The 26,832-nt window shown below is 45.7% G+C and overlaps 1 protein-coding gene across 1 annotated transcript; it reads right to left on the bottom strand.

Annotated features, from left to right (window-relative positions):
- Positions 1–649: 649 nt before the first annotated feature.
- On the bottom strand, positions 650–26,320 carry MED26 (mediator complex subunit 26). Its single transcript, XM_064734330.1, has 3 exons — positions 26,203–26,320; positions 6,156–6,230; positions 650–4,909 (listed from the first exon to the last, which is right to left on the bottom strand). The coding sequence occupies exons 1-3, from the start codon at positions 26,275–26,277 to the stop codon at positions 3,227–3,229; spliced, it is 1,833 nt and encodes a 610-aa protein (XP_064590400.1). The 5' UTR covers positions 26,278–26,320; the 3' UTR covers positions 650–3,226.
- Between the last annotated feature and the right edge of the window lie 512 nt (positions 26,321–26,832).

The following is a 26,832-nucleotide window of genomic DNA, read 5'->3' as shown; positions in this document are numbered from 1 at the left end:
GGGAGCCCCAGGAGCTGCCGTGAGCCGGGCCCGGCCCCTCACAGCCCCCGTGCCCTCGGTGCCGGCCCCTCATGGCCCCGGGAGCCCCAGGGGTTGCCGTGACGCGGCCCCTCATGGCCCCGGGAGCTGCCGTGAGCCGGGCCCGGCCCCTCACAGCCCCCGTGCCCTCGGTACCGGCCCTTCATGGCCCCGGGAGCCCCAGGGCTGCCGTGAGCCGGGACAGCGCTCGGGGAGCGGAGCCGCCTCCAGGGAGGCAGAACCGGCCCTTGGAGCGCCGGGCAGGGACGGAGCGAAGGTCGCGGGCTCGCAGGCACCGACACCAGCGCTCCCGACCTTTAAAACTAAAGCGAGGAAGGCGTAGCGCCGGCCGGGGTAAAGGATGGGTGAGTACCTGGCAGGCAGGAGGGGGTGTTGGAGAGCCCGGTTCATCCATGCACCCTGTCAAGAGACACTTAAAAACACGCATTTTAGGTGATGGTGACTCCCCAGAGATTTGCTGATGAGCCATTTCGTGTCATCCCGTCACAAGGAAGAAATGGCAGTGTTTTAACTTCAGGTTTTAGGATTAGAAGGAGAAATTTTGCAAGAGAGGTAGGAGAAGGCAGTAGCAGAGAAACTGAGTCATGCACAAATGAGAGTACACAGCAGGTACGCACATGGTAAACTTCATTTGAACTTGTTTACAAAATTGACAAAAAAATATCACCTTGTAAACTTATTCACATTTGTTGGAGCTCACAGAACTGGTTATACTGGCATGCTGAAATAAAGATTGTCAAGCCTCATCTCACCCTGGAGGACACACAAGTGAGCTGACCCCTTACAGCAGCAACAAACTCAGCAAGGAACAAGATTTAAAGCTTGCATTGGGAGGGAATTTCTCCAGCAGTTTTTGTACCACCAGGGAAAGGGCTGGGTCTGATTCCTGATGCTTCCCCAAACAGAGGAGCACCAGCACAGGCAGTTTGGGTGGAATCTGAAAGCTGTGATGAGCTTTGGGTATCACCTCACCCAGTGCAGTCAAGGGCCATCAATTGCATCAGAAATGGAAGCAGTGGAGAAAAAGATGGAATTTATCAAGTAATACTTTGTCATTTCCTGAATTCAAAGGCCTCCAAAGAGCACGGACCCTGTTCCTAAATGGGACCATTCAGGGAAGGAGGGAGGAAGGGCAGGAGGAGATAAGATGCACAGTACTTTTTTTACATAAACAAAACTTAAGCATTTCCAAAATGACCAGCAGCTTAGCCCTCTGCCATCCCATCTGAGCTGCAGGACAGGAGCTCTAAACCACACTGCTCAACCTCAGCAACTGCAGAAGGACAAAATGGAAGTAAACTGAAAATATACTTGGATGCATTTTTTTGGTAACCACTTCTGGTTTCACTCTCAGACCTCAGATTTCAGAAATGGAAGCACACAGACATTGTTATTTCTGAGATACCCACACATTTCAGTAACAGTCAGATCATAAATGATGAACAAGAATGACTTAAAAATAAAACCAGACTTCATCAGTTGTATTCCAGGGAATGAACCAACACCATGCAGGCCTGGCCAGGAGCACCTTCCTTTGAAAAATCAGGGAAGAGCTTCACTCTACCCTCAAAGGCAGGGCAGCTCCTGCCAGGGCTCACCTCCAGCACAGATGAGTTAACAGAGTTAACATCACTAAACCCAGGAATATTTTTGGTATAGTGTCCCCTCCCCAACCCCCTGAACAAAAACCCAACAGTGGGGACTGCATCAAACAGCACAGTCCCAAATATTAAAGCAATTACAGTTAATAGAAATAATCCTTCACTTTCTACACCCCAGGCTGCTTCAGAAAGCACTGTAACAAACAGGAATAAAACATTACAAAGATGAAATCTGATCTCTTTAGACTTTGAGGTACATTATCAGCAGTTGGGTTATCAGTCTCCAGAGTTAAAACAGATCCACCCTGTGTGACTGGACAGCACAGCGAGGTTCTTGGAAGACATTCCTGTTCTCCCTGGGGCAGTGTCCAAGGGATTCAGCTCCACCTCCCTGCTCTGAGGGGTCCCTGGTGCCAGGGCTCCCCTGGCTGGGCTGAACTGAGCAGACTTAGGGGACAAAAACGAGTGGAGTGTGTATATAAATAATTCACAAACTGGTTTGTGCAAATTTTTTTTATTTCCACATTTATATCACAACGTGTCCACTTAAAGGACCAAATAGCAAAGTTGCTCCCTTCTGCATCCCAGGAACACAGAAGTCTAGTTACTGTACATTCACTAAGGCTCTTTGTTTTTGCAAATTGCGTTTATGATGGATATCCATAAGGCAAACAATATCTAAAGGAATGGTAACAAGTATATTTCCAGCATACAAACAGGCTTCCTTTTTCCCTCTCACAGTACAGTTACAAACTTGTAGCACCCTCATTACATTTAGATTCTAAAAAAGGTGATTTTTTTTTCTTTTTTTTTTTTTCTTTTTGTCTTTTTGTTTTTTTTGTCTTTTTACTTTTTTACCTATAAGTTTGCAGGAAGGGAAAAGGAGGAAAAATATTTGGCTGGTGGTGGTGGGATCAAAAAATATCGTTAAACATCTAGTTTTTGCAGCATTTCTCAGAGACTGGATTTAAACTGAAACCAGACTAAAATATGTGGATGCCTATGGAATGTTGAGCTGAAGCTGGTGGCCCAGCCTGCAGTGCAACACCTGCTGTTTAAAACCCAATCTCCGTACCACATGACTCTTAACTCAATCATGTTTCAGAGATGTGATAGAAATAAAACTACAGTTTTTGCACATTGTCTCTCGAATATCTCACTGCCAAATAAAAACCCAAATCAAGTCAAATAAATAGATGCATATTTTGTTAAGGTAACTTCCACAATTTTTTTTTTGTTTTCTCTGTACCTGCCTGTAATAAGATTCCGGCATTCAGAAAGTGCTGGAAATCCTCTTCACTTCTTGGGGACTAACACTTTTTATAGCTGGCTCGCTATAAGAGTTTTAAACTCAACTGATCAAACCTTCGTATGCCTTCCTTTTGCAATTGTTAGTAAACTGGTAGCAGCATTTCACAAAAAGGAGAATTTAAAGGAAAGAGCTGGAAAAGGCCCAGCTCCCTCCCCCCCTCTGCTCGTGGGGCCTGTTTGTCCAGGACAGGAGGCTCTCTCCAGCTGGAAGTGGCATCAGTGTCTGCCAGTTCTGCTAAGTGCAGGTGGGAAAAGCGTGCTTAGCAGGACTGCTCTCAGTCTAGGCAGACGTAAGGCAGGATGTTCAATCTCCCATCATCCCCGTGTGGATCTAAGGATATGCACTGTGTCCAATCATACCAGTTACCCTGTGTGTCATAACAACCGTTCACGCCCGGCCAGTTGTGGTCACGTATTCTGTCGAGGTCATCGCCCGTGACCTCTCTGGTGACCCCAGGCAAGTCTGTAGGTTTGCTGTTAGGAGCTAGAACGTGAGTCTTTCTAGCCTCTTTTCTAGTGCTTTCCTCCTGCTTTAAATACTCAGACATGAAGTAGTGAGCTCCTGGAGTCTGTACTCCTGATGAAGACAGCAAGCTACTCTGTCTGTTTAAATATGACTGAATGATTTCATTTCTGGACAACTCTTTCCAGTTCGTTTGTTCAAAGGGGCTTTGCAGGTTGGGTTTTTGCTCCTGCTTTTCCGTTTCTGTCCTGTGCTGTTCGGTTAGTGCAGGGATTTCTACCTGCAAAGGATCTTTCGGTGTTAAAGGTTTTATCTGTCCTGTCATGGGATCAAAAGTGAGTTTTCTCTCTTTTAACCTCACAGGTTTCACACCCCCTTCTATCACGTGCCCATCCAAGTTGACTGTATAGTCTCTGGGTCGGTACCTTTTCTTCTTTTTGCTATCAGACCCTGAAGCAGCATCGTCACTGTCCATTCTGGAAGCGTCCTGTGGGAAGCCCGTGTGCGATTCCCCGGGGTGGCCTTTGCAGCCGGGAGCCGTGTGCTGCTGCTGAAGTGTCCCTGCTGTGTGCCTGTGCTGGCCCTCGGGGGCTCCCTGCTGCTCCTGCCAGTGCTGTGCCACCTCGGGGGCCGCCTGAGCAGGGAACTCCAGTCTCTTGGCTGGCACGGGAGGTGTGGATGGCTGCATCAGGGATGGAGGCGGCGACGGCACCGGCGCGGCGTCCGCGAGCTGAGACCTTTGAGATGGACTGGGCATCGAATCCTTTGGTGAGTACGTGGTGTGCTGCCGAGCAAAAGTATCATGCCTAACGTTCCTGGGGCTAAAGGAGGAGCAGCGTGGGCTCTTGGGCTGGTGGGGGCCCGTGGCTTCTTCTGATTTATCATGCTGCTGAAGCACTGCAGTCTTTAGTAACGAGGAAGTGCTTGAAGGTTTTACAAGTCCTGGAGAACTGGTGTGAGGTTTGACAGCGTTTACTGGGATCTTATTGTGTTTATCGTTTTCACTGAGATCTGTCCTGCTGCTTTCAGGCCCTGCATGGAGGTTTATGTCTACAGGACTAGGAAAATTTTCAGGACTACCTCCAATCCCATTGGTTGGAGGGGGTGAAGAGTTTTGTAATACTTCATGACTAGCTTTGGAGACCTTTGGGGGAGGAGGGCCCTGATGCCCGTCCCTGTGATCACCTTTCCTTTTCCTATTTCCCAGTTTCTCTGTTTTTGGAGAATTGAGTTTCTGGATGTCATTCCTGCTTTTCAGTTCGCTGATGGGCTTGGCGCCGGGCACAGCAGGGAGCTGCGAGTCTGGTTTGCAGTTGTGGGCACCTCCATTTGCTGATCCTGGCGGGTTGGGCAGCCCCCTTGGCACTGGCTCGTTCTGGGTTACGGGTTCTATCAGCTTCTGCCAATTCCTCAGCAATTTCTTGGCACGTTTGGCAAGTTCCTCATTGGATGTCTTCTTCCTCACCTCATTGATAAGCCTCCCGAGTCTGGTTTCCTACAAAGACAGACAAGGTGCTTTACAAACATCATTCCAAGCAAAATTCTTAAGGAATGGTTCTGCTTTGTAATGCTGAGAAACACCTGGTTAAAAACACTAAAGATTTAAGGGTTGAGTTAATCTTTTTGGAAAGGATTAGTCCAGTGCTCTGCCACATGAAACTGACTGTAGGTTTCAAGTCACGCTGTCTTTATTCCCTGGTAAAAGCAGGAGAGCTGGGAAAACATCAGAAAGGAATTTTTTAATGAGGAAAACCCATAAGAATGAAGGTGCAGGTTCAGATTTGAGGGGAAATGCAGCACCCAAAGGTGTGTGCTTATCACAAGGGAAGTAAAAGATCTGCAGAGAGAGCCAAGAGAAAAGAATTCCAGGATCTTTGCCTGTCACAGCAACTTGTTAACAATAAAGATTTCCATTTGACAAACCTGACTACCAGGTGTGAGTTGTGTCCTACCTCTTTCCTCCACCTCTCTCCTCTCCCTTCACTCTCCAGCCTTGTGGAAATGCATGAAAAAGCCATTTAAGCACCATTCCCAGGGAGTCCCAAGGTGGTTTCGTGAGCGGAAGGAAATGTTTGATTGTTCCCAAAGCACATTTGAAAACAAAGAATTGTTCCACAAGTCAGATTTCTTAAGGAAAGTACTTCAAAGGAGAACACAGACCAGACTGTGAGAGAAATATGCAACCTGTTGTCACAGATATGTTGAAATACAGGCGGAGTTGTAATTAAGCAACAGTTAAAAGCAAGAACACCGCTAATTTCAATACAAAGAGTGAAAAAGAAATCTCTAATTCAGCCATAAAACTTCTTTGGGCTGTTTCTACAAGTGACCAGTGAGAGTTCAGCTCTCCCTACACCTGACCTCACCACAAATATCAGGCCTTGAAACCTGCTTAACTGCATTTAAGATTGATTTTCCTGGTTCAGATTTTAGGTGCTTTGTCACCAAATGTCTACAAAGGTGACCACAAGTGCAGGGTGATATTGCTGAGTGCAACAGAATTAATCAGTGGCAAGTGATGATTAATGTAGTGGCCTGCACAAACAGGAACTGTGCTGCCCAGAATACTGATCTGGGCCCAGAAAGGATCCCTGTGTTCAGCTAGATGACAAAATAATATCTTAATTGTGAATCCTTTGCAATCCATCTATTGTTTCCAGAAAAAGCTCTGATGGAAATGAGAAAGGCAAGGAAAAGTCCTTTTATACATATAAAAAAATCATGTTTAGAGGGTGACATACCTCAAGTGCCTCTTTGGTAATGGGATATTTCTCCAGGCTGGAGATCACTTCCAGCACTGCCACCATGTTATGGATCTGCAACAAGGAAGACAAAGTCACTTCATGTTTCATGTACTGGTCTTAGTTAACAAATGTAATTTAAGACCTTCCACTTTATAATTGCTGGGAGCATTAATCACAAACTGCTATCAGACTGTCTGGCTTTAGGGAGCTGATTGTTCAAGGAATAGGGACAAGGACACTTTTAGTGACCTAGTTGGAAACTGCAGGAGCTGTAACAAACACACTCTTATGTAAAACCCAAGGAAACAGTGGCAATAAAACTGAGCAACAAAGTTCTGAGACCCCTGTGCAAAGCATCAGTGAATAACTGGGCACACCTGATGGGAGCAAGAGCAGGGGCAGCAGTGGCAAATGTGGAGTTGAGACCTCAGTGCAGACTGACCCAGGGCTCTGCTCTGCAGTTCCATTCCCAGAATCATTTAAATTGATTTTTTTGATGGCAAACCCCACTTTTCCTGCTCTGCACACAGCAGGCCCAGCCTGCAGCTCCCTCCCTGGGCCGGGCTGTGCCCAGCAGGTGTCCCCAGCCCATCAGCCACCCCTGGCTGGGCTGGGCACGGGCAGGAGGAACTGCACAACCCCACATCCCCTCAGGAGGCGAGGAGCAGCTCCAGGATCAGCTCCAGGATCAGCTCCAGGATCAGCTTCTCTGGTCACATCCTCAGCACATGTCTGATTTCCATGGTTTCCATCAGAAACCACACACTGCATGTTTTAGGGGCAAACATGGCACTGCTGGGTTGGATTCTTTAATCTTGGGGAGTTTTTCCAACCCACACCAGTTTATGATCCTATAGAGAGATCTTTGTTTCCATTACCTGATGTTAAGAGAGCTGAAAGCTGGAATTTCTAATTCGCCTTTGGAGACAGATTTAAAAGATAAGCAAAGGAAAACTTGAATCACAGTCTCATTTATTGCTTAATTGCATTTATGACTCAACTGGATGTGAAGTGCATGTGAGAAAAATCTCGCAGCAAGAACCTCTGCAGGGATCCTGCATCATCCTGAAACCTCATCATCATCATCATCATCATCATCATCACCAGCAGCTCTGCCCTCCCAGCACAACCCCTCTGTTAAAACACTGATTTGTGTAAGAATTGGTTTTTCCAAGTCAGTTCTAGCCCTGCACTAAGATCCCATGGGAACACCAGGAGCTGAAATCTCCTCCCTTTAGAAATCCTTGGGCTCACACCATATTTTATCCATCCCTTTAGGACTGTTAAATGCTATTTAGAATTTTTGTGTTATTTAGGAGATACCCGGTTAGTGGTCAAACACTTGTCCTGATTTTTACATTCAATTTTATCAAATTTATATTTAAAGTCCATGCAGGCTTTGAATGATTCCAACTCCTATAGGGTGTAAAACCAACTCCAGGCCAAAGATGAATTAATTTGTCCTGGTTCTTTCTTCATTCTGCAGATATTTCAAGCCCTACCATGAGGTCAGGCCTGGTAAAACTCTGCTTAACTTTTAGAGCAGCAAGAGCACCTATTCTGATATAGAATTATATAGAATATATTCTATATATTTTAGTTTTTATTTCACTTCAGTGCACTTTATTCCCTGTTTCAACCCTTGCCCTGCCCTCAGAGCCCAGGAAGGACAATTTAGCACCACAGTTTAAGCAATACACAACATCAGGGTTGGTTTTTTCAGTTTTTAACTGTTCTAAGGGCTCTGGTTCTAAAGCTCAATTCTGGGAGTTTCCAGACAAATATTTTTAAACTTGCAAAACACGATACTCTCCTTCCCACCACATATTTTAGACCATGAATTACCAGAGTGAAAAAGGCTCTGTTGCACACACCATTAACTACTACATTATTTTTGCAGTTACTGGTAATCCCCAAATATTCATTATCTAAATGCTGGCAAAAAAAACGGGTCACTGGCCTATCAGAAGGTGAAGATGGGGAAAGTGAGACCAAATATTCATTATCTACATGAAAAACTGATGGCAAAAAAAAAAAAAGGGGTAATTGGCCTATCAGAAGGTGAAGATGGGGAAAGTGAGACCAAATATTCATTATCTACATGAAAAACTGATGGCAAAAAAGGGTTATTGGCCTATGAGAAGGTGAAGATGAGGAAAATGATACCAAATATTCATTATCTATATAAAAATCTGATGGCAAAAAAGGTTATTGGCCTATCAGAAGGTGAAGATGAGGAAAATGATACCAAATATTCATTATCTACATAAAAATCTGATGATAAAAAAAGAGTCACTGGCCTATCAGAATGTGAATATGGGGAAAATGATACCAAATATTCATTATCTATATAAAAATCTGATGGCAAAAAAAGGTTCATTGGTTTATCAGAAGGTGAATATGGGGAAAGTGAGACCAAATATTCATTATCTAAGTAAAAAACTGATGGCAAAAAAGGTTATTGGCCTATCAGAAGATGAGGATGGGGAAAGCGATACCAAATATTCATTTCCTAAATGAAGAATTGATGGCAAAAAAAGATTATGATGGCAAAAAAAGATGGCAAAATTCACCTTATCAGCAGGTGCAGATGGGGAAAGCGCCACATTCCCGCGCACGCCCAGCTCAGGCATTGCCAGCCCCAGCCGTGCCCTCAGCGGAGCTGCCCCGGCCCGGCCGCAGTGCCAGCCCGGATCCCCTCCCTGCCCTGGGCACAGCGGTGCCAACCCCGGGCACCGACAGCGGCCTCGCCCCCTCAGCCCCTGCGGGAGCACAAACCGGCCCTTGTGGAGCCCTCACACATTGTAACCAACTGAGAACGGGCTGTCACCGAGCAACTGCTGAGCACAGCACCGACCCCTCACACCCCACAGCTGCCTGCAGCTCCTCTCCTGTTCTCTTGTGTTTGACCTGTAGGGAAGCTTAATTCTTTGAAAATAAATCCATAAAATGTTCAAGCACGTTTAACAACTCGTCCTCCCTTCCCCTTGTGTGTTTCTCAGGCTGTGTGAGAGAGTGCAGGCAGGGCAGGAAGGTGCTCTGGGGGTGCTCATGTTGATTTTGGGGTCTGGGCTGGTGTGTAAGCAAAGGAAGGGAATCAAAGATCCCACAGAAAACATCCCAGCACCTGGAAGGGGTGGCAGAGTTTGGATGGGTGCTGAATTTGCTGCTGCTTTCAGATTTGCTGTGGAAATGGAACTGGGAGGGAACAGCTCAACCTTCCCCAAAACCCCTCAGAACTGCTGTGTAACACCTGAAATCAGTCACTGACTTACCCCTGCTTTAGAAATGCTGAAATAAGATCAAGGTAGCAGTGCCATAAAGAGGAGCTTATAGTAAAAATCATATTTGATTATTTTAAAATAACACAGATGATGAAATTTCTTGTAGTGCAGTTAAATACAGTGACAAAGCTCCTAAAACACCTCAAATATCACCTGCTCACAGCAGCACACCCATCCTGCACACCAATTCACCTTAAACCAACTGTAACAATAAAATTCATGCATTGCCACATAACCAAAGCGACAATAATGTTAGCAAAGCTGCTTTGAGCAGCACCAGAAATGATCATTTATTAACACAAAGGGCTACTGCAGATGCTTATTGGGAACAGAACAGGTAAAGGGAGCAGAGCAGCACAGGGAATTCAGCAGCCCCAGGTCAGCAACTCAGGAATTCACATTTTAGTTTCTTTTTCTGCTCACACTGCAACCCCTTAGTACCCCCCAAAACAATTCCAGGACCCCCATTTAGGATCTTGCAGCAAACAGCTCCAAATAATTGATAAGGAATTGATAAGGTGTTCCAAACTCTCCCATGCTGAGAGCACTGAGGGCACACACACTAATTCACTCAAAGTTTACTGAGAACATCTGCTTTGAGTCATCCACGATAATCCTTTCCAGCCAACCCTAATGACAGGCACAGAAAACAAATCTTATTTATTCCATGCAAGGCTCCTTCAGCGATCCAGCCATTCAGCCACACTATTGCTGAGATCTTTTCCAAGTTAAGCACTGAATGCTTCTACTCCAGCCTCAGACAAAAGCAGCGGTTTCTGAACTCTCAGGAAAAGATCAAGAAGCTCAATTTTCTTTTCTTAACTGCTACCTTGATCTTATTTCAGCATTTCTAAAGCAGGGGTAAGTCAGTGACTGATTTCAGGTGTTACACAGCAGTTCTGAGGGGTTTTGGGGAAGGCTGAGCTGTTCCCTCCCAGTTCCATTTCCACAGGAAATCTGAAAGCAGCAGCAAATTCAGCACCCATCCAAACTCTGCCACCCCTTCCAGGTGCTGGGATGTTTTCTGTGGGATCTTTGATTCCCTTCCTTTGCTTACACACCAGCCCAGACCCCAAAATCAACATGAGCACCCCCAGAGCACCTTCCTGCCCTGCCTGCACACACAGCACAGCCTGCACTCTCTCACACAGCCTGAAAAACAAATGGTACAGAAATTTCCTATTGCAGACGCTCAGATAAAGCAATGATTTTCTTTTTTCAATATTTCACAGGGATGTTTTCAAAGATTTCTGCATGCCTGACTAGACTGTGATAAATGACAAACCAGCTTTGAGTTACCTGGAGTAGAAGGAGCAGCTCTTTCTGTGCAACATGAAAAACTCAATGCACAATTCCAAAACACCTTGCTCATGCAGATCCCTGCCTTTCAGGCAGAAAGGCTCTTTTCAACCACAAAATTCAAAAAGGCATCATTTAATACAGTAACATCATCCTTCTGAGTCACATTAGAGCTTTCACAAGTTTCTAAAGGATATTTAAACTTGGCCTGGAGTTGCCCATCACTGACAATCCTCTACAACCAAAGTGTGACACCATCAACCCTCCTGAAATCAGAACTCACAACAATCCCAGCCTGGCTCCACCATGGGCATGGTGAGCACAGCACACTGCTTTGCAGAGAATGGATTTCCCATCATACTAAACTACTCCATCAGAATATCCATAAATATCCAAATTTTTATATTTTCAGAGAAAGTTCTGCAGCACTGTCCCACCTGTAGCACCAAGCAGTGTGACAGAAGCAAGCAGAGAAGTGGAGACACTGTGGGAGACTGAACAGATCTTTTTCTTCCTACAAACCCAAATCCAGGTGTCCATTGCCAACTGGAGGTTTTGGTGGCAGTAGGTCCAGACAGAAATTCACAGGAACATTTTTTGTCCTACTCTTGCTCCAGGGCCATGAATCTCCTCAAGGAGTGCAGGAAAATATTCAAGAAAATCCCAGACTGAAGGGGAATCTTGCTGAGGGGGCCATAGATCATCATCTTCCTACAAACACAAATCCAGGCGTCCATTGCCAAGCTGGAGTTTCTGGCAACATCAGGGTCCAGACATCCACAGGAACATTTTTTGTCCTACTCTTGCTCCAGGGCCATGAATCTACTCAGGGAGTGCAGGAAAATCTTCAAGAAAATCCCAGATTGAAGGTGAATATGGCTGGGGAGATCCAGGGATCTCTTACTCCTACAAACCCAAATCCAGGTGTCCATTGCCAAGCTGGAGTTTCTGGTGGCAGACAGAAGCTCACAGGAACATTTTTTGTCTTTCCCCTGCTCCAGGGCCGTGAATCTCCTCAAGGAGTGCAGGAAAATGTTCAAGAACATCCCAGGTTGAAGGGGAATTTTACTGGGGAGATCCATGGATCTTTTTCTTCCTACAAACCCAAATCCAGGTGTCCATTGCCAAGCTGGAGTTTCTGGAGGCAGTAGGCTCCAGACAGAAGTTCACAGGAACATTTTTTGTCCTACTCTTGCTCCAGGGCCATGAATCTCCTCAAGGAGTGCAGGAAAATATTCAAGAAAATCCCAGACTGAAGGGGAATATGGTTGGGGAGATCCAGGGATCTTTTTCTTCCTACAAACACAAATCCAGGCGTCCATTGCCAAGCTGGAGTTTCTGGAGGCAGTAGGCTCCAGACAGAAGCTCACAGGAACATTTTTTGTCTTTCCCCTGCTCCAGGGCCATGAATCTCCTCAGGGAGGGCAGGAAAATGTTCAAGAACATTCCAGGTTGCAGGTGAATGTGGCTGGGGAGGCAGAGCTGATTGTCAGAGGTGCCAGGGGTGATGGCACCCCTGCCCCACCACTGCTTTTGTACAAAACCCACTTCACAATAATCTAAAATATAGAATAAGAAGTGAGGAGAGAAAAGTTGCTATTCACAGCAGGCTTTATTTAAATGTGACAACAGCAATACAGCAGTGCAGAGTTTATTTAGCATTTTGTGGAGGAACTATGAGACACCAGACACTGATCATACACACACAGCAACAGAAAATTGTCGTGTCATTTGTTCAAAGGGACAGACCAAACACACCAAGCTGGAATTCAGGTTACAACCTGCTGGTATTTAGTTCAGTTCCCTTGCAGCTGATCTATTAACAGTTCCCCCCAGCCCCAGTGTGACATGATGTTGTCTAAAGATAGGGAACACCAGATACTATTCACAGACACAACATACCAAAAAGATGACCATGCACTACTTTGCTCACACTATTGAAAATGTCTGAAAGTCAGTTTGCCAAGCAAAGATCCAACATTAACCAGTACACAAAAAATATTCTTAGAGGCCAGTTTTCTAATGGTATTTGGTAAAACACCAAATACTACTTTACTCACATTGAAAATGTCTGAGAGTCAGTTTGCCAAGCAAAGCTCCAATATCAACCAGTACACAAAAATATTCTTAAATCTGGAAGGCAGTTTTCTAATAGTATTTGGTAAAACACTAAATACTAGTTGGCTCACATTATTGAAAATGTCTGAAAGTCAAGCAAAGCTCCAATATTAACCAGTACACAAAAATATTCTTAAATCTGGAAGGCAGTTTTCTAATGGTATTTGGTAAAACACTAAATACTACTTTACTCACATTGAAAATGTCTGAAAGTCAGTTTGCCAAGCAAAGCTCCAATATTAACCAGTACACAAAAATATTCTTAAATCTGGAAGGCAGTTTTCTAATGGTATTTGGTAAAACACAAAATACTACTTTGCTCACATTATTGAAAATGTCTGAAAGTCAAGCAAAGCTCCAATATCAACCAGTACACAAAAATATTCTTAAAGGTAGAGGCCAGTTTTCTAATGGTATTTGGTAAAACACCAAATACTACTTTGCTCACATTATTGAAAATGTCTGAAAGTCAGTTTGCCAAGCAAAGATCCAACATTAACCAGTACACAAAAAATATTCTTAGAGGCCAGTTTTCTAATGGTATTTGGTAAAACACTAAATAATACTTTGTTCACATTACTGAAAATGTCTGAAAGTCAAGCAAAGCTCCAATATCAACCAGTACACAAAAATATTCTTAAATCTGGAAGGCAGTTTTCTAATGGTATTTGGTAAAACACTAAATACTACTTTGCTCACATTATTGAAAATGTCTGAAAGTCAGTTTGCCAAGCAAAGCTCCAATATTAACCAGTACACAAAAATATTCTTAAAGGTAGAGGCCAGTTTTCTAATGGTATTTGGTAAAACACAACATACTACTTTGCTCACATTGAAAATGTCTGAAAGTCAGTTTGCCAAGCATAGGTCCAACATTAACCAGTACACAAAAAATATTCTTAGAGGCCAGTTTTCTAATGGTATTTGGTAAAACACTAAATACTAGTTGGCTCACATTATTGAAAATGTCTGAAAGTCAAGCAAAGCTCCAATATCAACCAGTACACAAAAATATTCTTAAAGGTAGAGGCCAGTTTTCTAATGGTATTTGGTAAAACACAACATACTACTTTGCTCACATTATTGAAAATGTCTGAAAGCCAGTTTGCCAAGCAAAGATCCAACATTAACCAGTACACAAAAAATATTTTTAAAGGTAGAGGCCAGTTTTCTAATGGTATTTGGTAAAACACAACATACTACTTTGCTCACATTATTGAAAATGTCTGAAAGTCAAGCAAAGCTCCAACATTAACCAGTACACAAAAATATTCTTAAATCTGGAAGCCAGTTTTCTAATGGTATTTGGTAAAACACATCTTTAAACATGAAGGAATCAATTATTTGGGTTGAAAATAATTCAATAATTCATTCACTTGGAGAATCTTCTATGACAGAGAAATTCATGCTTTGAAAACTGATCAGAAATTTTTTGCTGCAAAACAAGGGGGAGATAAAATGCTCCTTGAGCACCAAGAAGAGTCCAAAGAGTGATCAGGCACAGGAAACATCACCTGTACCTCCAGATTTCCAACTCCCAGGTCTACTTTAAAGAATCAAACCAATCTACATCTATTTTATTCGTACTGAGGCTTAATTTAATGGCAAATTAAGATTATACAGATACTCTCCTGTATATGCTTTACAAAGGCAGGATCAGCAAACGAGAGGAAGGTCAGAAATACAATTCTGCAGTGTGAAGGAACCAGTGGAGCTGAAATCTTTCCCTGAGCAGTGCCCGTGCACAAACCTGAGCTGGGCAGACACCAGAGCAGCCAAGAGAGCACAAAGGGCCTCCAGACACAAATCCCAGCTCTGCAGGGAGAAATTCTCAAATTCTCTCTCCCCATCCCCAGGGAGGCACCCAAAGCTCAGCAGGAACAAACCCCAGGCAGGAGAAACCACCCAACAAAAGGAGAATCCACTGGAGGAGGAGGTACAAGGGGTAGTAAAAAGTAAAATACAAACTATGAACAGCAGGCACACCCCCAGCTCCCTGTGCTACAGGAAAATGTCTTGAAGGCAAACAGAAAACAGCAACAGTGAAACACTTTTCTCCATTCACGTTTATTAGCCAGCAACTGAAAGACATTTTTGTTACTACAGAAAGAAAAACCTGTTGGTTTCAACAGTTACTAAACATTTTGTGTGAGACCATAGGAAACGTGCCTGCAGTGCCAGCCCTGAGCTGCAGATTTACAAAGATTCACTGCAATATCATCCCCTAAATTCTTTTTCCACACCCCACAACAAACCCACCCCACCAGACTGTGAAGGTGGACAAATAAAAATTAATTAGCCTGATTTTAGCCAAAGAGGCTCCATGAAATAAGATTTAATTGGTAAAAATTCCTGCTGAAGGAACGGAGCAAAACCCCAGGCAGCCACTGCCACTCCTGGTGGCATCCACCACAGCACACTACAATCAAGATAATTTGGTGTTGTTTTCCAAGTTGTAATGAACGGCAGAGGAATCAAATTCAGCTGGAATTCCATTTTTATATCAAACTGCAACAGTGCAAGAACATACACCAAGAGCAGGTCAGAGGACAGCAGGATAACCATGCTCTGAAAACATGCTTAACATAAAGTTGAACTTTTCATTTCATACCACATTGAAAAAAAAATAGCAAAGAGACACATGAAGCTTGAAATAAACCTTCCTCTGAGTTATTAGTCATAATAAAGAAATGTTAATCAACTGTTTTTATGCTCAGTGGCCTAATTTGCAACAAGACAAATACTGATTGCATACAGAAATAACCAGTGAGCTGCCAAATAATCTCTGCACAGTCTCCTGAGCCTCGATGGAGATTTAAGAGCAGATTAGACAAGTCCAGAAGGAACACAGGGAGTCCCTTCCAGCATTGCAGGACACACTCAAGGAGCACAATCACATCCCACCATTCCCATCTACTCCAAACTAAACTCAGAGCAGCAATTCAGGATTGTCCTCTCAAAAAGATCCATACAGGTAACCCTAGGAAACGGCTTGTTTTGTAAAAGATCTAAAAATTGTTTTGTAAAAGACCTAAAAATTGTTTTGTAAAAGACCTAAAAATTCAACACTTCCAACCTCACTGCCCAGCACTGTGCTCCATGTGACCCCAAAAATGCCCAAAGTTTGTCCCCACTCCTGCACTGTCACCATTTCAGCCACCTCACACTGACCCTCAAACCCCTCAACCCCACACCAAACTATGATAAATTTTCCTTTTCTACAGGAAAATCATTTCTCCTCCTCTTCCTCCTGTACAGAAACTTCAACCAGACAAATCTTGGGAGTTACTATTTATTATAAGCCACGAACTGAAGTCCAAAATGATTGCTTCAAAATTGAGAGAGCCAGAAAATGAGGTTGCTGTGCAAAGTCACGGGGACAACTGGTGCTACTTCAACGAGCCAGAAATGCAGTTGGGTGATTATTCAGGCAGAATAATACAGAATATGGAGAAAATCCAGCCTTAAAATGTGCCCCTTCTGATTCATCTTGGGGCTTTCTGCTTAAGGAACTCACCTGAACTCACTGCTGGTACCTCCCCTTATTTTACCCACCCCTTAAAGTATCTACCCAGGTACTTAAATATTTATTAAATAAATATTTATTAAATTATAGTTATTAAAATATAATTTATATCTATTAAATATTATTTAATATTTTTATTTATATGTATTAAACATTATTGTTAACCCCTTTACTGATATTTATTAAATATTATTTTACCCAACCCTTAAAGTACCTACTCACACACTTAAGTATTTATTAAATAAATTAATTTAGTATTTATTAAAGTGTCTTTATTAAAATTTCATTTATTTTATTTATTAAATATTATTTGATCATTTTATTAATATTTATTAAGTAATATTTTATTTTACCCACTCCTTTATTGATATTTATTAAATATTATTTTGCCCATCTCTTAAAGTATCTACCCAGATACTTAACTATTTATTAAATATTCATTAAATTATATTTCAATAAATATAATTAATAAATATTCAATATTTATTAGAGTATAATTTATTTATATTTATTTAATATTATTTAATCATTTTATTGATATTTATTACTCATCCATTTATTGATATTTATTAAATATTGTTATTAACCCCTTTATTGATATTTATTAAATATTATTTTACCCATCCCTTAAAGCTGCTAACAGAGAGCAGTTTATATCTGAGTGCAATGCAGAAAGGCCCTACTAATGTCCCCACAACACAGAATTTTCACTCTTTTTAAAAAGTAAAACCATTTACCACCATCCCAGTGTACTTTAAATGCTGCAGGCCAACTTTCCTCAAATTTCTAGGCAAGTTTCTCAGCTGATTCCTTAAATGATAGAGAAGGCTGAGGTGAATACAATGTTGAATTCTTTGTGGAATATATTAATTTAATCACACAGAAATGCAAGATACTCATGTGACTGCTCATGAGAGTTTAGGCCTGGTGTGTTTGTTCACAAAACCTGAGAAAAATAAGTGTTACAAACCGAGAAAGTTTGTGGAGAAGTCACTGTATCCTTCCAACAACTGTTCCCAATAGTGAATTCTTGTCAGCACCCACCACGAACAAATTTTATGGATATGGAAGGAAAAAAATTGAAATCAATTTACATCTGCTAATCAATTGAAATCAATTTAAATCTGCTAGAATTACTGCTGTCCAAACTCTGCATTCAACACTGCTGCCAGGCAGCCATTTCCAAACCTCTGTTCCCTGAGGGCTGTGTCACCTCAGGACGATGTCACCTCTCAGCAAAGCAAAGCCCCTCAGCAATCCCTGGAGGATTTTGGGCCATTCCAGCCACTGACACATCCTCAGCAGCTCCTTGGAAACAAAATTCCCTTTTCTACCTTGGCTGGGGAATAAAGGAAGGTGGGAATGGAGCATTCTCAGCTCAGGGTTTGTAAAAGCAGCTCCACTCCAGCCAAGTGCCCTGTGTGGTCATGGCAGGAGCAGAGAACTCAGGATTCAGCAGCATTTTTTCAATATTTAAATACAGAATATGGAATTGTGGAATCCCAGAGTGGTTTGGGTTGGAAAGGACATTAAAATCCATCTCATTCCATCCCCGTGCCTTGGGCAGGAGCACCTTCCACTGTCCCTGGCCTTGAGCGCTTCCAGGGATGGGGCAGCTCCAACCTGGCCTGCTTATCTCTAACCTGGGGGCAAAAACCTCTCAATTTCCAGCTCAGAAAGTCCCAGTGAGGTTGAAGCCCCTTGGCAGCCTGTCTTGAAAAGTCCAGCAAAGAGAATACCAAGTCAGAACCCCAAAGCCCAAATTTTGACAAACTCCTCCTCACAAGACAAGGGACACTGAATTTTCCAGGACACAGCCAGGCTCCTGAGCAGTGCAAGCACAGGGGTTCAAACCAAATCAATCCAAATCAATCCAAACCAATCCAAATCAATCCAAATCAATCCAAATCAATCCAAATCCATGAGCTGCAGGCACCCAATTTCACAAAGAAATCTGAATTCTGAAACATCACCTCTTGCATCTCCTCCTCCACCTCACCGTGCTCAATTCTATTCAAGAATCAACTGTGGTTTCTCCAAGGATTAAATACAATATTGGGATATTATTTTTTCCTGGAACTTTCAGGATGCCAAATTATATAGAGAAAAGTCCAGCAAAGAGAATACAAATTCAAAACCCCAAAGCCCCAATTTTGACAGACAAACTCCTCCTCAAAGGGACCCTGAGTTTTCCAGGACACAGCCAGGCTCCTGAGCAGTGCAAGCACAGGGGTTCAATCCAAATAAATCCAAATCCATGAGCTGCAGGGACCCAATTTCACAAAGAAATCTGAAACATCACCTCTTGCATCTTCACCTCACTGTGTTCAACTCTATTCAAGAATCAGCTGTGGTTTCTCCAAGCATTAAATACTGAAATAATGCTTTTCCTGGAATTTTCAGGATGACAAGTTCCTGCTGCAGTTAATTTTCAGAGCACGAGGAGTTTTTTGTACTGACCTGCTCAGAAAGTGATGCCTTGAGTTCCAGCCATTTGTAGATGTGCTGCAAATTTGTTCACCAAAGACAATTTATGACTGTGCATCACCACCTGGGAAAAAACCCCATGTTCCTCTACCTTCCACAGCTTTACACTCCTTAAAAAAAAATACAAATCAAAGCCTCCAGATCTGTACTATAACTGTGATACTCTGCAAGCTGATCCTGCATGGAAACTATGTGAGAAAGCAGCTCACAGAAGCACTGGCTGTCACTCTGAGACAAGACTTCCACCTCTGCAGTCTCCAAGTTTGAAAACACGCCCAGCTGAGCGTGTCCCTGAATCCCTTGGATGCAGGATCCCTCCTCCCCAGCTGCTGGGTTAGAAGCTGTTCACTAAAACACTGCTAATTGTGTTTTATTTCCAGTGACTCCTCAGCAGAAATTGCTGCCACTGACTGTTTGGACATGCTGAAAATTGTACACTTTGATATTAACAATCGCACTCGGGCATGCATGGCTGCCCTGTGAAAGCCATGCCCCTGAAAACACCAATTCTCTGCAGAGTTTGAGCAGATTGTACCTCAAATTAAAGCAATTTGCTGGCACTTAAAGATTATTCCAAACACCAAAAGCATGAATTACCCTCAGAAAGAGTAATTTAGCTGTTAGAACACTGAATAAACAAACCTACATTTACATTAAATTGAATATGAGGTACTTACTTACCTTTACCTTAAATTATTTCTTTAAAAACCAAGTGTAAAAGTGGGGCCACATCCTCCCACATTACACAGACCTAAGGAGTATATTTGGTGTTATCAGCACATAACTGGTGAGAAGAGATAGCAGTAAAATATTATCAGCCAAAACAGACATGTTTTTATGTAAAAAAAACTACACTGAAGTAGTAATTTAATAGTAAGTTAAAATTAACTCCAAGCTTAATAAATTGAGGTAACTATGCCTTAAAAGCTGTGAATCTTGACTAACATCAAACTTCTGCAGTAGGCAGAATCAATTCCTCCTTCCCCTCTCCTGAAACTTTTGTGGTTCCTGAAAAAAAAAAAAAACCTAATTGTCACCTGCAGCAGCTTCTTGAAGAAACTGGGAAAGGATTTTAGAGGGAGAGAAAGCTTCAGCTGCAGTGGAGCTGCTCTGATCAGGAGCCAAAGGTGCCAGGATGACAGTGCTGATGTCTTGTGGCCACAGCAAAACCCCAAAAAGAGGCACCCATGCCCAGCTTACCACCCCTAAACTGGGCTCACCTCAACTTATCAGAGAAACCACCCCAAAAAGACAAATTGGAATTCCCAGCCCAGCCCCAGAGTTCTGAGACAGCCTGAGCTGAAAGTTTTCCTGTTTCCCAAGGCACAGCTTGGGTCCCTCTGCAGTGGGAGCTTTGCAGAGTTTTCCTGAGGCCCCTCTGGTGCCAGGCTCCAGTGCCCTGGCAGCAGGAGCTGATCCAGGATCCCATGCCCATCCCATGCCCAGGATGGCAGCTCAGCTCAGCTCAGCTCCCTTGGCTCAAGGTGTGCCAAGGTGCACTCCAATGGCCTCACACAGGGTCCAGAACATCCCCAATCAGAGCAGCACCAACCACAGCCCCTCTGCTCTCTGGGAAGTTTGTTCCTGCACATCTCTCCTGGAAGGAGCCTGTTCCAAGCTGTGGCTCCTGGTGACTGCCAGAGGTTGTTCCCTGTATTTATATTCCCTACAAAAAGTTGGTTCTTCCATTCAGGAGCTGTTTCATGGCTACAGCAATAAAAATGTCTTCATGAGTTCCTTCCCTGCAGCCTCTGAGCTTCAGGGTTTGTTTCCCACCAAGGACTCACATACAGCACGTGCAGATGGGTGCTTGCTGCAAAGTTTTATCATTTGGATTTTAAAAGCTTTTTGATGATCCAGTCTGACAATGTGAGGGGGCTCAAGCTGCTCTAGGACAGCCTGAGCTGCCACCACCTCTGTGACCTCTCCTTGCCACACATTCCCCTCTGTGAGCCCAGGAGGAGCTGGGCCATGGGGAGGGGTCCCTGAGGAGCCCCTGCTCAGGCAGGGCTTGGCCAGGTGAGTTCCTTGCTTGGGTCAGCACAAGGGAGGGATCAACAACAGCTGGAGGTGGGGATGTGATCCCAGCAGCTCTCCCAGCTCCACTGGCAGCTTCAGGGATTCAAGCCAAATCAATCCAATTTTTGATCATTTGGAGCATTGTCCACACAGCCTTTAGTGGAAGGTGGTGGTTTACTCATGAGTTGCAGAGCTCACTCATGACTTGCACTCAGGAGCATCCTCCTGGCTGGCTGTGAAGATGTTTCCCAGTTATTCCAGGACACATTCAGAGCCCCTGCATTGCTGCATGCCCACAAACACAGGATAATTCCAGACATCTGTGAGCCACACGCAAGTGACAGCAACAAAAAAAGGCTCTGCAAGTGCAACTTGACCAGAAGGCAGCCACTGTCACCTCAAAAAACCCAGACAGGCGTGGTTGACTTTTCCAGGTGACAGCACCTCCCTCCTGCAGCTCCCAAGGCAGCAGGGAAGCACCCAGGAAGCAGCAGCATTCCAGTCCTCACGGGATCACACTCTGGGCTGGGCTGGAAGGGACCTTAAAGCCCATCCCATCCCATCCCATCCCATCCCCTCCCATCCCATCCCATCCCATTCCCCTCCCACACCTTCCCCTGTCCCAGGTTGCCCCAAGCCCTGTCCAACCTGACCTTGGGCATTTCCAGGGATCCAGAGCCTCCCCACCCTCACAGGATGCTCTTTGCTGCTTCCAAACTCACTTAAACACTTTTAGACCCAATTCTGCTGCCAAAACTACTTGTGATGCACCAGAAATTTTATCAAATAATTGAGCTACATCAAAAACTACCTAGGAAAAGATCCATATATTGCTTTTTTTCTTCTTTAAACCCTGATCAATTCCTCGGTTCAGTTCACCACACCATCGTGTGCACATAAAATGGGTGTGTGTAGCAGGAATAAGAAGTGGGTGTTATTTAAATTGTCACTGCTGCCGAAACAAACACTCAAATTAGAGCTTCAGAGCAAATGACTACTGCCATCATCACTGCAACCTGGGGAGTTTCAAGGAATTAACAACTGAAAAGCAGTCTGGCATTCCCCTTGCTTTGACCTCTCTGATATCTCTGTTCACTCAGATTTTTCTCAGCAGCCTCAAAGTTCAGAATGGTCTCACTGCTACAAGGGGCACTGTGTAAATTAGAAGTTTTTAAATCTCCAACTCCTCTCAAGAAGTGACAGCCTGCACTGCCACTAAACCAAATAAGCTGGTTCAGAAAGAACTGGACAAGCAATATTCAAACCAACTGCATCACCACCCCCACACAGTGAATTCAAGTGAATCCAAGTGTTTATAATAAAGAGCATTAAGAAATACAGATCTCATTTAAAGTTATTATTAAAAAACTGAATGCAATGGGACTCTCTCCATCAGGCCCAAATCTTTATCTGAAACTAAAGCTTGACATGATAACAACACTTTAGACCTTGCACATTCAGAAATGCTCCCCAGCCCCCTGGATTTTGTCACACACCTGGAACAACCTGCTGCCCTCCTGCACAAAATGTGAGGCTGGAACGAGATGAGCTGCAAGTGAGGAAAGGGACAAAGAGGGCAAGAGGTACAACAGGTTCTCTGCACCTCCCTCAAAACTGCTAAGCTCATTAGGGCTCACAGAAAAGGATAAAGCTCAAGCAAGAGCCATTCCTAGTCTACTTTCGCCCACACAGAACACTTCTGCACCCAAAGAAATCTCTGGGACCCTCAGGAAGTGAAGCAGCAGCTTCCCCTGATTTCTACATATATTTATTATTTTATTACATTTATTTTATTACACCTTCTTAGGACACTATTGGAAAGCACCTGTAGCACTGGTGAGGGGGGCTTTGCCTCCTGCACCTTGGTAAAACCAACAGAGAAAACAGCCTTTAAAGCATCTTTAACCATGCAATCTGTGCCAGCTGGGAGATCAGCCCGTGCCAATGCACCACCCAACATATTCCAACACACAGGCTAATTAATTATTAATAATTGAGGCCATGGACCACTGCTGAAGGTCCTGAGGTACTGCACGAAGCACAGGCTGAGTTAGAGCCAAGCCCAAGCTCACAGGGAGCACACAATGCAGGCTCTCACTCAAACCAAAGCTGGGTTTGTGTCACAGAGGGGTACTAATGGCAAATAATGAAGTTATTATCTAATATTTAAAAACAGGAACAGATTGCTACATATTCAGCATGAGGAACCATTTAATTGCAAGCACAATTCTAGCAGCTGGCTGGAAACGACAGGCTTGTCCACAGAGCAAAAAAAAATCAACATTTTTCATTACTCCTGACTTTTATCAGGGAATAAACTCCCCCAGCAGCACAGAGCACGAGTTACCAAGGCAAAGGGGTTCTGAAGTGGTGGTTTCTCAGCTTTGTTCCCACCAGAATCAAGGAACATCTTCCCTGTGAGACCTCACAGAACAGAACTCCTGCTCTCCTCCACCTCCTGCTATGTTCTCCCAGAAGCCTTGGAAGGAAAGTGATGCTGGTACTCAGTGCTTAGGTCATGGAGCAGAAGTGGTTTGCCCATATGTTTCCTCGAGGAGAAAAGGCTGAATAAATGAAGACACAATACCAGACATCCCGGGTGGCTTCTAGGATGATGTAAGTTCTTTTAAAAATAGCTTATTTCTTATAGGTCTCCTTTGAAATAGTTCAGAATTTACACAGGTAACCTCTAAGTGTGAGAAACTAAGTTATAAATACATTCTGCAGCAATTACTAGAGGAGGTTCAAGTGCTAAACGTGTGTAAATTCAATATTGCTCCCGAGTCAGCAGGGCTTTATGGAGCAGCTGGAGATGAACAATCAGCACAGGAGATGATTTCCTGAGGCCAGCAGGTTCTGCAAGCTTGGGGAAACCATTCTTTTGACCAGTTCAACCCAACAGAGGTAGAGAAACTTATGTCCTGGTTGTTTTTTTTTTTCACCTGTGAGTTGACCAAGATCCAACTAACCACTCAGAATAAATATCCACAATGGCAGTTTGTGTTAGGGAATTTAAGTGAAGGTTAAATTTACAGACCCCTAAAGTAAAGCACCATGAAGAACCAACAATCTTCTCCCTCTTCAGCCCCATAGAACTGGGCTGGTTTTGCCCACCTGAGGTTTCACCTTCTCCAGAAACACACACACTGAAAAACTTGAATTAAATCTAGGCCTCAAAGCTTGACCTTCTTGGTAAATGAGGAAGTCAGTGGCAACAATGTCTGCTGTAGGTTTGAACACAAGTAATGCTGTCAGGAGAGGATTCTGAGAGCCAGCAGAAAGCAGCTGGAGCTTTCCATGAGTCCCTGCAGGCCCAGCAGCTCATGGCTGCACTGACTCTCCCAGCAGGAAAACACCACAGCAGCTCCTTGTACTCTCATGATGGTGCCCAACTGTGATTAAACTCAAAATCTGCTTTTTAAGCGTGTTCAAAATGTAAGTTTTTCTTCCCTCTGTGCCAGTGACGTGCCAGGTAGTGAACAGTCAACACCACCACATATTCCATGTGCTCTGGAGCCAAGAGTCTGAGCTCTCAGCCTGCACAATGAACCTCAGCTACACCACCTCTGCTCTCCTCCAAGAAAAGGTTAAACTGGAAGACAGACCCTGCCTACAGGCACTTTGCAACAATGGGCTGATTTTTCTGCCACCGATTATTGCCCTGGATAAGTATCAAGTATGTAGAATTATAATTTAACATACATCACTCCTAAATTTAAGGGGCTACTGACCTGTTGGGAGCAGGGAGCTGCCTGGTTATTTTGGGTCCTCTCACAACACAACAGCGTCCTGAAACATCAGCGTGTGGAGAAAGGGAAGAGTATCCATCACAAAAATGACTTCCTGGCTGCTTAGCTCTGCCCAGCCACAGTGTCTGACAAAGTAACACCAGAATTAGGGTAACCACTGCAGCTGACAGTTCTCAAGTCAAAAGACACCACAGATCTGCTAGAATTTTATTAAAGTAGGTTGGCACTCGGTCTCACGCATAGAGTGAAAAATCTGCAGCCACAGAAAGAGAGCTCAGAGCAAACAGGATTCATGAAGTGCACTAACTGACATTTCAGCAAGATCCACGTTAAAGTACTGCAAACTCAGACAACGCTGACATTTAACAGCTCACAATTACCACCAGGATTTGTTACTGTTACTCCAATGTGTAACACTGCAGCTCCCCTCAGATGCCCAGCCCAGGGAGTTCTACAGAACCTACAAGGCCAGAGTGATTTTTCTTCAGTCCCCATGACACAGGCAGGCTGCTCCGGGAGGGGTTCCAAATGACAATAACTTTATTGGCTACTTTAGCACTTTGATGCAGGTCTATCACAAAAAAGCACTTGTTCGGACAGGAGCAGGTATGACTTTGATGGAACCAAAGCACCATTTCACCCTAAAATAACATGTACACATTCAGCCTGATGCACCAGAGGCTGCCCCCACAAACTGCAGATGGCCAAGACAGACCCACCTCGGCATCCTGCGGCAGTGAATGTTGATCTAAGACTCAAAAACTGGACAGATTGAGGGCCCTGCAGTCCTCTCACAGTAATAAACACCTAAGCGGAGAACTGCTCGGATGAGCCAAAAAACCCTTAAAAGGAGCAAATGATCCTTTGGATAACCGCCGCTTAAGGCCACTTACAGGTAAAATACACGCTGACTTCTGTGCTTACACCACATCCCAGAAGGAGCCCATAAGCTCATTACGGCGCTGCAGGAAGGGATAAAAGCGAAGACCGAGGCTGCTCGGTGCTGGAGCAGCTCCAGAGCCCCGCAGCCACCGCCGGAGCCCTCCCGGCGTCCCCGCAGCCCGGGGTGCCCCCGGTCGCGGCCGGAGCGGCCGCAGGGCCCGAGGAACAGGTGGGCGCCCCGGAAGGTCCCGGCGAGCGGCGGCGGGGCCGGCCCAGAGCCCCCTGCAGGCCGCGCCCGAGCCGCGGCCTGGCGTGGGGAGGCGGCCGGGCCGCCCGCCGCATGGCCGGGCAGCACCGGCCGGGCCCGGGGCGCCGAGCGGCGGCGGGGCGGGGGCGGCCGCGGCCCCGGGCGGGCGGGGAGCGGCCTCCGGAGCCCCCAGCGGGGCGGCCCTGAGCTCCCGGCCCGGGGGGCGCGGGCGGGAGGCGCCGCCGGCTGCGGGACCCCGGGCAGACGGCGCGCCGGGAGCTCCGCGCTACCGCCCGCACAGGAGGCTCCGCGGCGGCCGGGGCGGCCCCGGCGGGAGCCCCGGAGGCCCCGGGAGGGGGAGAAAGGCGTCGCGGCGGGAGCGGCGGGCGGGGGTCGGCCCGGAGCGGCGGGGGCCCGCGGGGCCCGTACTCACGTTGCTCTGCGGGTCGATGGCCTGCAGCAGCCGGTCCCTGATCTGCTGCGGGGACGGGGCCGGAGCCGCTGTCATTGCCTGGGCGAAGCGGGGCGGCTGCGGCTGCGGCCGGGGCGGGCGGGCGGCGGGGCCGGGCCGGGCCGGGGCGGCGGCGGCGGCGGCTCCTCACTCGCCGGCGGCGGCGGCCTCGGGGAGCCGGAGGAGCATGTTCGCTCCCCGCGGGGCGGGGGCGGCGCGGGGGGCCGGGGGGAGCGGGCGAGCCCAGCGCTCCGCTCCGCTCCGCTCGGGCCGAACGCGGGGCGCGCTGGGGGCAGGGCCGGCGCCGCGCGCGGCTCCCTGGGACGCGCCCGACGCCGTGACGTGCGCGCGCCGCGCCCCGGCCCCCGCCCGCCTGCCCGCACCGCCGGGGGCGCGCACCGCGCGTGCGCGGGGGAGGGCGGGCGGCGGCGGGAACGCGCGTGCGCCGTCCGGGGAGAGGGGCGGGGCTGGGGCGCCGTGAGGGGGGAAAGGGGGACACGGGGAGAGAGGGACGCGGGGGTGACGCTGGGGGACATGGGAACAGCGAACGGGCACCCGGGCTACGCGGGGGGGGCATGGGGGCAGTGAACGGGGAGCCCTGAGGGGAGAGGG

Source organism: Zonotrichia leucophrys, chromosome 28 (genome assembly GCF_028769735.1).
Source record: "Zonotrichia leucophrys gambelii isolate GWCS_2022_RI chromosome 28, RI_Zleu_2.0, whole genome shotgun sequence".
NCBI lineage: Eukaryota > Metazoa > Chordata > Aves > Passeriformes > Passerellidae > Zonotrichia > Zonotrichia leucophrys.
The sequence above is the reverse complement of the archived record's forward strand: the minus strand, read 5'-3'. Positions and strand labels throughout refer to the sequence as shown.